Below are 10,589 nucleotides of genomic sequence, written 5' to 3'. Positions count from 1 at the left end.
ATATCAGTAGTGCATTTTATTTTTTTACTGCATCATTTAGTAATGATAATAATTATAGTTAGAGGGCAAAAAATATTGATTCAACTGTCCATTAGTGAAAGAAGGTAAAGAGGAATGATGAAAATAAAATAAGTTCAAAATACATGTATCATGTGATCAATGTTGTGAAAGAAAGCAGCTCCATCCTCCCTCTATGCACATCAAGCTCTCAGTGATGGATCAATATCAGCAAAGTACTCATGTCTCATTGCCTCTTCTGCTGATATCCTCTCAGTTGGGTGACATATCAAGTGACGCTTTTGGAGCAATAGCATTAAAATAAAAAATAAGTCACAGTGTCATGTTACCTGCAGTAAGTCCACTCCGGCATCGTTCAGTGCTGGCACTACTGACTCAATACATGCTGGAGGATATGGCGGGAACTCCTATCAAAGCAACAACTGTCATTACTAATTCTATACAACTAGGGTTTCCCACAGACTTAAAGTGAATTTTTAAAGTCGTTCAAAAATTTGGCAAAAGCCCAAAGTATTTGTTAAAATAATTTTTTCTGATGCATATACATGTACTTATGCTGCATAGAAAGTATGAGCAGATTTTGATAAAAATTGGATTTTTAATGAATTTCTCAAGTTAAAATTCCCACTTCATCAGCAGTTCATAAAACATGCTTTTTAGCTCACTTAGCATGGTTTGTAGGAAACCCTGTATACAACCTTGCCTTTACCTTAAACTCTGGAAGTTTAGTTAGACCAGGCCACGACCTCTCTGTGGGTGTACCGACCAACCTAACAGATCAGACAAGTTACAATAACTATTTTGTCTGGTTTTACTTAAATATTCTCTTTAATTGTTCATCAACGTCACTGCCAGGGAATAAGGGTCGACCAGCATTGGCTAATTCTATGAGATCATTATTAAAGGGTCACTATTTATAGTATATACTAGTTTTACCAGCAAATATGGTCCCTGCTGACCACATGTCAATGGAGGTGTTGTATACTTGAGCACCCATCAATACATCAGGGGGGCGATACCAAAGTGTGACTACCTAATGTAATAAGGAGAAAAAATTAAAGAGGAATATGAGATTCAATAATACCTCAGCTGAGAATAGTCTAACGGGAATACCAAATGCTCTAGCTAAACCGAAATCAGCTAATTTCAAATCACCTTTCTACAGAATATAATATAAATCAACCTCACATTATCACATAATTTATAAAGCATTACTTTACTAATGAGGATATTCTGTGGCTTCAAGTCACGATGAAGTATATTATTGTAGTGACAGAAAGCAAGTCCCTGGAGCAATTGGAAGAAGAAAGACTGAACTACTTGCGGTGATATGATACCACCAGATACATCAAAATATTTCTTTAAATCCTACCAACAAACTAAAGAGCTTTGAGTTCACTAGTGTACAGTACCTGATCAATGTACTCAAAAACCATCGTTAGTTTAAGGTTTTTATGAAGGACATCAGTTAACCTGTAATAAGAAATTATATATGTATCCCTGATTTTAAAATATCATTAGACTACCGAACAATATTCTTATGTTTCAGTTCTTTTAGAAGACAAATCTCTCTTAAAGCAGCACTAGGGACACCCTGACACATTAAAAAAACACAAAATTACAAGCTCCAACTTTGTAAGTAATAATCGATGCTCACTTCATCATCTTCATCTAGTCGAACTATTTTCAAAGCTACTATTTCTCCACTTTCCTTCTCTTTGGCTTTAAACACAGTACCATACGTACCTGTAGTAACAAAAACAAGGGACTGAGAGTAAATTCAATGGATCTTACCCTCTCCAATCTTTTCTAGTCTTTCATACTTCTCCATTGTATTTTTAACCCCTTAGTAACCAACTAACCCTTTGGGCAGGGCTAATTGTTACACACGTGCTAGCACATGGTTGACATAATCTAAAAATATCCCGAATTCCGGATAATCAATACTAATCTGGGTGTGGCTTGGTCACATTTGTCGTGAACCAAACGTTGGTTTTTCTTTTTTCTTCTTTCTTCACCAAAACAGACTCAACTCCAACCATCATGCCCCGTATTATGATAAAAGGAGGTATTTGGAAAAATACTGAAGTACGTTATTTTTACTGATAGAAGAAATATATTTTTATTTCCTTCCCTTAGGACGAGATATTGAAAGCTGCTGTAATGAAGTATGGGAAGAACCAGTGGGCTAGAATAGCCTCACTCTTACACAAGAAATCAGCTAAACAGTGCAAGGCTCGTTGGTATGAGTGGCTTGATCCCAGTATTAAGAAGGTAAGCTAGGGGGTGGGCCAATTAATTACTGTACAGCCGTATAGTGGATAAATTTGGAGGGGCTAAATTTTGGTGAATGGCGGGTTTTAATTTGGCGAATTTGTGGCCACGTGCCATTGAGCATGCGTATAATGACTCAAAATGGTGGGGTTTTATTTTGGCGAATGGCTATCAAAACACCAAATTCGCCAAATTTACCCGCTATACGGTAAATTTATGTTTATGTGAAAAGCTCTTCATTTGGGGGAGGGGTTTAATTTTCACGTTTTTACATATGCACATGCATCAAGTACACCTGCTCTGTATACACCAGGCCTGGGGTCAATTACAATTAAATGTAATCTATTACTATTACTATTACTTGAAAGTTTTAACTATTATATTACTATTACTATTACAGCCTTTTTTCAAAGTAATCTATTACTATTACTATTACAACAAAGTATATGTATATTACTATTACAATTACTATTACAATACGCCATAAACTTTTATAGGTTATTAATAAAAAATAATCTAATTTTGAAGTTAATCTAAGTCATTTTATAGTTTCTAATTAAGAATTCTTTGCTATATTTACAATAATAAGCCTCAGTAGTGAGCAATAGTTCCTGGCTAACTTGCTATTTTCCTAGTGTTACTCATTAGTATAACACTGCAAGTAATAGCTATGTAATATTGAGATTACATATTACTTTGACAATTATTACTATTACTATTACTATTACTTCCTGTTGCCAAAGATTCTATTACTATTACTATTACTATTACTTGGTACCCTGTAATCGTTACTATTACAATTACTATTACATATTACTATTACCCCAGGCCTGGTATACACAGTGAGTATTTCCATGGTATTAATTTTCATGGTTAAGAAATCACCCATAAAACTGTAAAATTAAATACTCTAAGGGAATTTTATGTCCGTACAGTACTTAAGTACCTATTACTTCTAATTTTGGAAAGGGGGGGAGAATTGGCATGCATGACCACAAATTTAACCTACAATTCATTAAAATTTAGCAATTCACTTCCTCCAAAATTACTAGCTATATGATTATTTTTATAATTGTTTTTAGACTGAATGGAGTCGTGATGAAGAAGAGAAGTTGCTTCATTTGGCTAAACTGATGCCCTGTCAATGGAGGACCATTGCTCCAATTGTAGGAAGGACTCCAGCTCAGTGTCTGGAACATTATGAATATCTACTGTAAGACAATAGAATAATTAGTAGTCGGGTCAGCTGTACACTGAAAATAATACAACATTTTCTGAACAATACCCTGTACTATTATAGCCCATGTTTTTTCAAAAAATGGCTCTGAAATCCCAATTTTTATTGCATTTTTTGATACATATTGATGTACTTATACTATGTAGAAAGTTTGAATCGATTGACTCGATTCCAACTGAAATTTATCGAGTTATGGTCATTTTTTAAAAGTAGTAAATTTTGGGAAAATATCCTGTACTGTAGCCCATGGTTTTTCCTGAAAAAATGGCTCCAAAATCACCCCCCACTTTTATTACATTTTGTAATACATATTGATGTTCTTATGCTATGTAGAAAGTTTGAGCCAATTCTGACTAAAATTTTTTGAGTTATGACCATTTAAAAAATATGCCAATTACTATGCATGTATAGATATGGTACACATACATGAAATCAGTATGTTATGCACATTGATGCCATGCAGATGACTGGAATGAATTATTGTTATTATTATTATTATTTTGTTAGTGACAAGGTTCAGATGAAGGAAGGTGAAGATGATGATCCTAGGAAGTTACGTCCCGGTGAGATTGATCCTAACCCTGAGACAAAACCAGCCCGACCTGATCCTGTTGATATGGACGAAGATGGTACATGATACATGTACATATCATTTATCTCTTTACTCTCCCTCTCCCTCCCCCTCTCCCTCTCCCTCCCCCTCCACCTCCACCTCCCCCTCCACCTCCCTCTCTCTATCTCTCCTTACAGAGAAAGAAATGTTAGCTGAGGCGAGAGCTCGTTTGGCTAATACTCAAGGAAAGAAAGCAAAAAGGAAAGCAAGAGAGAAACAAATGGAGGAAGCAAGAAGACTTGCATCTCTACAGAAGAGACGGGAATTGAGAGCAGCAGGGATTGCGTATGAACCATCACTCTTAATTAGTAATTTTATTCTTTTTACTGGTAGCTCAATGACTTATCAAAAGAAAAGAAAAAGAGGAGTGGATTATAATGAAGAGATTCCATTTTATAAGAAACCACCACCCGGTGAATATTTAATATTTATATCTACACTCATCCCCCTCTCTCTTTCTCTCATTAGGTTTCTATGACACAGAGCGAGAGACCATTGAGCTAGGTGGCCCTGAGGTCAGCAGTTTATTGAATAGGAATGTTGAGGGAGATAGTCGAAGTGCAATTGAGGCAAGAGAGAGGAAGAAGGACAAAGAGAAACAAAAGAAAAGGAAAGAGAATGATCTCCCGACTGCTGTAATGCAACTCAATAAGTATGTGGACAAGTATGTATTATTATTGTTAGTATTATTGTTTTATTGTAGAGTGACTGACGAGTCTTTAAAGAAAAGGAGTAAACTGGTTTTGCCAGCACCACAGATCTCAGATCATGAGCTCACTGAAGTGGTAGGTATTGAATATGGAAACATTGTACATTGTAAAAATACACCACTATAATTAAATAGTTTCTATTATAATCGGGCGAAGCTCACTAAGATGAGAGTGTATGTGGATATGGTTGTCTAACTATTATTAAAGTTAAATAGCCTAATCTTCATTGAAAGTGGGTGTGGTCACAATGAAATAAATTAAAATGGCAGTTATCAGCAAGTCTATGCTTGTTGCAAGCAAGATAAGACTAAACTGCTATTCAAAAACTTCTCCAGTAGCAAGGAAGGTTAACAAAATTCTTCTTAACTGATGTTAAAAATTTTGATGTAAAATGACAGCCTCAACTAGCTTGTGAAGCCTACAGAACTACTAAGCTACTGACTTGACTGCAGTGACTGCTAACTACCGTATAGTGCTTTATTTTCGAGGAGCTAAACTTTCGCTATTTTTACGGTTAGCACAAAACTGCGAAATTAAAGATCCGCTAAAATTTCAATTTCCATTAAAGGTGTGGTACTAACATTACCAATCCGCAAAAATTATCTCCGTGAAAAATTGATTTTATCAATCCGCGAAATATTAGCTCCGCAAAATTAAAGCGCTATATAGTATCTTCACAGATACTCTTTAATGCTATAAGCAAGATGACTTTAATTGCTGCACAATGTGTATGCATCTACTGTACATATACATGTTCAATGATGCTTTCCTTGCTCTTGTGCCTGTATGTCATACAACACAACAAATATAGCGTGGAGCCCTTTAATGTTTTAAATTCTTCTAGTTATATTAGGTGCTTATTTTCTGCTACTCTTAGGTAAAGTTGGGTCTAGCCTCAGAGAGTGCAAGGCTGATGGTAGAGGAGTCTGGTAGCTTACTCTCAGGATCACAGCAACTCCTAGCAGACTATTCCTTAACTCCCAGTGCCCCTGCACCCATCGGCTCTGCCACTCCTGGCAGTATCACACCACTATTGGGGACCAGGACACCAGCAAGACAGGACACACTCTTACAGGTTAGCATTAAGGCTGGTTTACAATATGACATTAGGCCAATGTACCGTCAATTTTTAATTAAAAGTGTGGGTGATTTGACCTTTTGACGCATGCTTTTACACTAGAATAGAACCAGATTCTATTCCAGCATCAACGTAACGTTAAGACTAGCGTAATATTGTAAACCAGTCTTTACCCTCCCACAGTAATCCAATACCTGTACTTTTGTATTTTGTAGGAAGCTCAGACTTTGCTTGCTCTGCAGAACGTTGAGACTCCATTGAAAGGTGGCGAGAACACTCCTCTCCTTCATGATAGTAATTTTGATGGAGTGACTCCAAGGAAGCAAATCACCCAGACACCTAATATGATGCTAGCAGCATCACCTTTTCATACTCCTCAGCATGGAGGAGGAGGAGGAGGAGGAGGTATTGTGAGAACTTATAAATTATAATATTTATAATGCAGTAATCTTGAATTTTATATTTTTTAAATTTTGACATGTACATGTATATGCATATGTCAACTATGGCCACATGCACACTTGCCTTCACCTAATCCACATCATCTGGTTTTGCCTTTCAAGTGTTTACACTACTCAGCAGCTGAGAATTGTCATTTGTTTATAGAGCGAAGGGAGACCTTTGTTCAAATTTATGTTTTAGTGTAAACAAAACACTTAAAGCTAGACACTTATAACGAGACACTTATCCGACCAGCGCCAACCAAAAATACATAACCCGGTTTTAAAACGTAGACCCGAAACGTCCCAAAACGTAGTCGTGTAAAACGTGGCGTATATTTGTCTGTCTTCCTTATACTTCTCTTTTCTTTTCTCTTTAGTTGGTGCTCCCAGTGGATCAGTTACTCCCTCTCAGACCCCAATCAGAGATCAGTTGAGTATCAATACTGGAGCTACTGGAGGGTTTGATGAAGAAATGGATACTAGTTATCAAAACCAGGTTAACAGTTTAGCCATTGTGTCAGTTGTAAAAATAGTGCATGTAGTAGTAGTAGTAGCAGTAGTAGTAATAAAATTAGAGAAATAGTTCTTTAGTACCACCCATGTACCTAGTCAAAACAGTGTGTGGCTTGTGGTATAGTGAGTCTTAAAATGGCAGCAGCATCCATTCCTCTTGTGAAGCTAGAGGATCAGTTAACCTGTGGGAGGTGTCACAATCTCTACACTAAACCCAAGACTCTCTCTTGTCTCCATTCATTCTGTCAGCAGTGTATTGAGGCTTTTCCTACCATCCCTACCTTCTTTGTGGCCTGCCCTGTCTGTCATCAACACACTGAGCTACCAGACCATGCTGGGGCTGCTGGCTTTCCTGTGGCACCTCAGATAATAGATTTAAGGCGTATTTACGAGGAGGCAAAGAAGCAGTCGATTGAAGCAAAGTGTGCCAATTGCTCTAGTGGTAATTCGTTTGGTTTCTGTAAGGATTGTAACCAGTATCTTTGTGAGGGCTGCATTGATACACACAAGAAATGGGCTCCTTTTGCTAACCATGTTATACTTAGCCTAGAAGAAGCACTGAAAGTACCTGTTAATGAGCCTTCAACAGATAAAGGAGTAGCTAAGCCTAAGACTGCCGTTATACAGGGAAGAGATGCTGAGATAAGAGAGCAAGGAGAAGCAGTAAAAGAAGAGATAAGGTCCTTCCTAAATAGCGTTGGGGATAAGTTTATAAAAGAAGTCGATGAGATTGTAGAAAGGAAGCTTCAAATGTTGGAGAAGCAGAAGAAAGTGAACCCTTCACTTGAGCCAATAGAGAAACCTGATATACAGTTTATTAAAGGCAACAATGACTCCATCAGTCATCATGTTGGTAGAGTAGTATCTAGTGCTGGACTGGAGAAATGTGTAGTGAGGGAGATAGCTACCATTAAGCATTTACCAGAAGAGAAAGCAATCTCATTTGAGCTATCAATAGAATCACCAGACAATGAAGACTCTCTTTTAGTGTTACCAGCCTCTTCTCTCTCTCTCATTGTTGTACCTGATGCTAATACAAAGCCTTGTCCAGTTATCAATGCTAGAGTGATCCCTACTGATAAACCAGGAGTGTACCAGGTTATATGTACTCCTGTTATTAGAGGACGCTATGAAGTTACCGTAAAAGCTCTTGGCATTCAAATAGGTACTCATTGTTCATTGCTGATACCACTCAATCCTTACACTGATGATGCTATAACTCCTGTTCGCACTATATACGGAGTCTGTGGCCATCATGATGTTGCTATGAGCTTTGGTCGACCTTCAGATATATTAGTATCAGAGACTGGCTCTCATGTTATTAGTGTGTTCAATAAAGGAGGACAGAAAACGTCATCGATTGGGAAAGGACAGAATAACATCACATTCTCTACTAATCAAGGTATTGCAGTTGCTCCTGATGGTTCTATCTTTGTTGCTGATTATGGCAATCACAGGATACAGAAGATACAATATCCTAATACATTTCTTGCTTCAGTCGGTAGTGAAGGAGCTGAGCCATTGCAGTTCAATCATCCTGTTGGTATTGCCATTTCTCCTATCAAAAACCGTGTCTATGTTGCTGATTATGGCAATAAGCGCATTCAAGTTCTGAACAACGATTTGACCTTTTGTCGAATGTTTGGCAAAGAAGGAAAGGGCAACGGTGAGTTTGGTAAGCCTCACGATATCGCTATAGACAGCAGCGGATTCGTTTATGTGTCTGATTCTGCTAACTGTCTTGTTCAGAAATTCACTCATGATGGCAAGTCTCTGTCCCAGTTTGGCACTAAAGGGTCTGGTCCTGGGGAGCTTCATTGTCCTGTTGGTATTGCAGTAGATAATGCTGGCCTTGTTTATGTTACTGAAAATGTTAATCATCGTGTCTCGATCTTTACTGACGAAGGAGTTTTTGTTCATAGTTTTGGAGAGGAAGGTCCTAACGAGGATCAGTTCAAGACCCCATATTTCGGGCTGACGTTTGATGAAGAGGGCTACCTTTACATTTGTGACACACTCAATAAGAGACTAGTAGTATATTAATGACTGATAATAGCTAGTGTACTGATTGATTCTAGGGATATACGTAACATAATGTGTACTTGTAACTTTAAGCCATTATTGTAAATTTAAAAAATAGTTTCTTTAAATTTATTTTTTGATAAATAATTGAGAATGCTATAGATTGTTGATGATCTGAGCCAAATGCACGGTTTTAATACAATGCCTGTTACTGTATATGCCATATAGTTCGCGGGTATTAAATTTCACAGTTTTTGCATTTTAGAAAAATTTGTGAAATTAAAATCCACAAAATAACATGCTGATTGTGTAGTAGGTGTGTTAAAATCACAAAATTTTTATTCGTGAATACAAAAATGCAGCCAAATCACAAAATTTATGCCTGCAAAATATATGGTATATGCAGTATATGCTAATGTCACTGTGCTGTGAGCATTGAGTGATGTGTGTTAGTTAGTGTGCACTTTAAATGTTATAAATGGTCTCCTTTTAGATGGCAATGAAGGCTCAGTTAAGAGCTGGTCTCAGCTCTCTACCAGCTCCACGGAACGACTTTGAGATTGTTATACCAGAACAAGAGGAAGAGGTACAAGAACAAATATAGAATTTCAACTATGGGCATTACTTAGAATAAGGCTTAATTGTTTTAATTGTGGGTGTGGTTTGTAGGATTTATCAGCCAGTGCTGGAGATGATGATATGATTGAAGATGCTTCTGACATTGAAGCAAAGAGACTCAAAGAATTAAAAGAGAAAGGTAGTACATATTGAGATACTTATGCTATGTAAATAGTTTGAGCTGATTCTGACGGAAATTTTTCAAGTTATGGCTATTTTAAAAAGTAGAAAAATCTTGAAAATGCCCTGTACTGTAGTAAAGGACTTTGGTCCTATTTTAATCAACTTTAAAAATTGATTAAAAATTCAATTTTGATCGGAATCAGTTCAAACTTGCTACACATTGTATGTGTATCATTATTATTAAAATGGAGAATTCCCTCCTAGTCATTTTTGGCGATATTTGATCAAAGTCACTGTACTTGATTAGTACAGTGACTTTGGCCCAATTTTTTAGTAACTTGAAAAATCGAATTTTGATTTTAATCAGCTCAAATTACATTTTTATCACATTTTCTGGTGCATATTAATGTCTTTGGGAAGTTAGAGCTGATTCTAATCAAATGTTTTTAGTTAATAAATATACTGCGCTTATTATCCTTGCCTTCTTTTTTAAATTTCCTTCAGAGGAAGAAGAGAGGAAGACGTGGTCACAAGCTGTTCAACGAGGCCTACCAAGACCATGTGAAGTAAATACTTCAATACTTAAAGGAGCTCCACACAGAGATCAGAAATACAGAGACCTTTATGAGGTCAGCTATTGTATTATTAGTATTGTTATTAGTAGGTGAATGTAAACATTGAGGGGGCGAGCATGAGCTATTGATTGACTTCATTGAAATTTCAATGATAAAATAAAAATAAAATAAAATCTAGCTCTTAATCTAATGAGAGAAAACAACATGGTTCTCCCTTTTTTGAGACCATTACCTGCATGTATATTCAGACCCTGTCCTCATGGTCGGGGTCTAAACAGAGCAAATACCGACCAAAGCTAAACTTCTAATCTAGCTTTTCTGACAATCTTAATTCTATCAATGAGACTAATCTTAAGTCAAACTAC

The 10,589-nt window shown here is 36.7% G+C and overlaps 4 protein-coding genes across 6 annotated transcripts in view; 3 read left to right on the top strand and 1 right to left on the bottom strand.

Annotated features, from left to right (window-relative positions):
* The window catches only part of LOC109588317 (uncharacterized), a 5,008-nt gene extending 4,929 nt beyond the window's left edge, over positions 1-79 (top strand). Inside the window, exon 8 of the mRNA XM_020004490.1 lies at positions 59-79. Coding sequence (XP_019860049.1) covers positions 59-79 — 21 coding nt within the window. The remainder of the gene's footprint in view (positions 1-58) is intronic.
* Positions 53-1,895, bottom strand: LOC100638364 (cyclin-dependent-like kinase 5). Its single transcript, XM_011409413.2, has 11 exons — positions 1,813-1,895; positions 1,676-1,764; positions 1,545-1,612; positions 1,431-1,491; positions 1,234-1,386; positions 1,103-1,177; positions 955-1,051; positions 834-903; positions 728-788; positions 348-425; positions 53-296 (listed from the first exon to the last, which is right to left on the bottom strand). Exons 1-11 carry the CDS (start codon positions 1,847-1,849, stop codon positions 201-203), a joined length of 885 nt encoding a protein of 294 aa, XP_011407715.1. The 5' UTR covers positions 1,850-1,895; the 3' UTR covers positions 53-200.
* Positions 1,896-1,949: 54 nt separating this feature from the next.
* Positions 1,950-10,332, top strand: LOC100638236 (cell division cycle 5-related protein-like). 3 transcript variants are annotated; one of them, XM_020004493.1, is made up of 14 exons: positions 1,950-2,106; positions 2,158-2,292; positions 3,375-3,505; positions 4,037-4,158; positions 4,280-4,427; positions 4,476-4,555; positions 4,611-4,794; positions 4,846-4,927; positions 5,730-5,927; positions 6,146-6,329; positions 6,751-6,869; positions 9,402-9,494; positions 9,578-9,665; positions 10,154-10,332. In XM_020004493.1, the coding sequence occupies exons 1-14, from the start codon at positions 2,062-2,064 to the stop codon at positions 10,315-10,317; spliced, it is 1,773 nt and encodes a 590-aa protein (XP_019860052.1). In that variant the 5' UTR covers positions 1,950-2,061; the 3' UTR covers positions 10,318-10,332. The 3 variants fall into 3 exon arrangements, with proteins under 3 accessions (XP_019860052.1, XP_019860051.1, XP_019860050.1); XM_020004492.1 differs by having other exon boundaries at positions 6,146-6,332; XM_020004491.1 differs by having other exon boundaries at positions 6,146-6,335.
* Positions 6,921-9,040, top strand: LOC105314956 (E3 ubiquitin-protein ligase TRIM71-like). Its single transcript, XM_011409414.2, has one exon. The coding sequence runs from the start codon at positions 7,022-7,024 to the stop codon at positions 8,927-8,929; it is 1,908 nt and encodes a 635-aa protein (XP_011407716.1). The 5' UTR covers positions 6,921-7,021; the 3' UTR covers positions 8,930-9,040.
* Positions 10,333-10,589: the final 257 nt, after the last annotated feature.

Source organism: Amphimedon queenslandica, unplaced genomic scaffold (genome assembly GCF_000090795.2).
Source record: "Amphimedon queenslandica unplaced genomic scaffold, v1.1 AMPQUscaffold_12163, whole genome shotgun sequence".
In the NCBI taxonomy this organism is placed as follows: Eukaryota; Metazoa; Porifera; class Demospongiae; order Haplosclerida; family Niphatidae; genus Amphimedon; species Amphimedon queenslandica.
The sequence above is the reverse complement of the archived record's forward strand: the minus strand, read 5'-3'. Positions and strand labels throughout refer to the sequence as shown.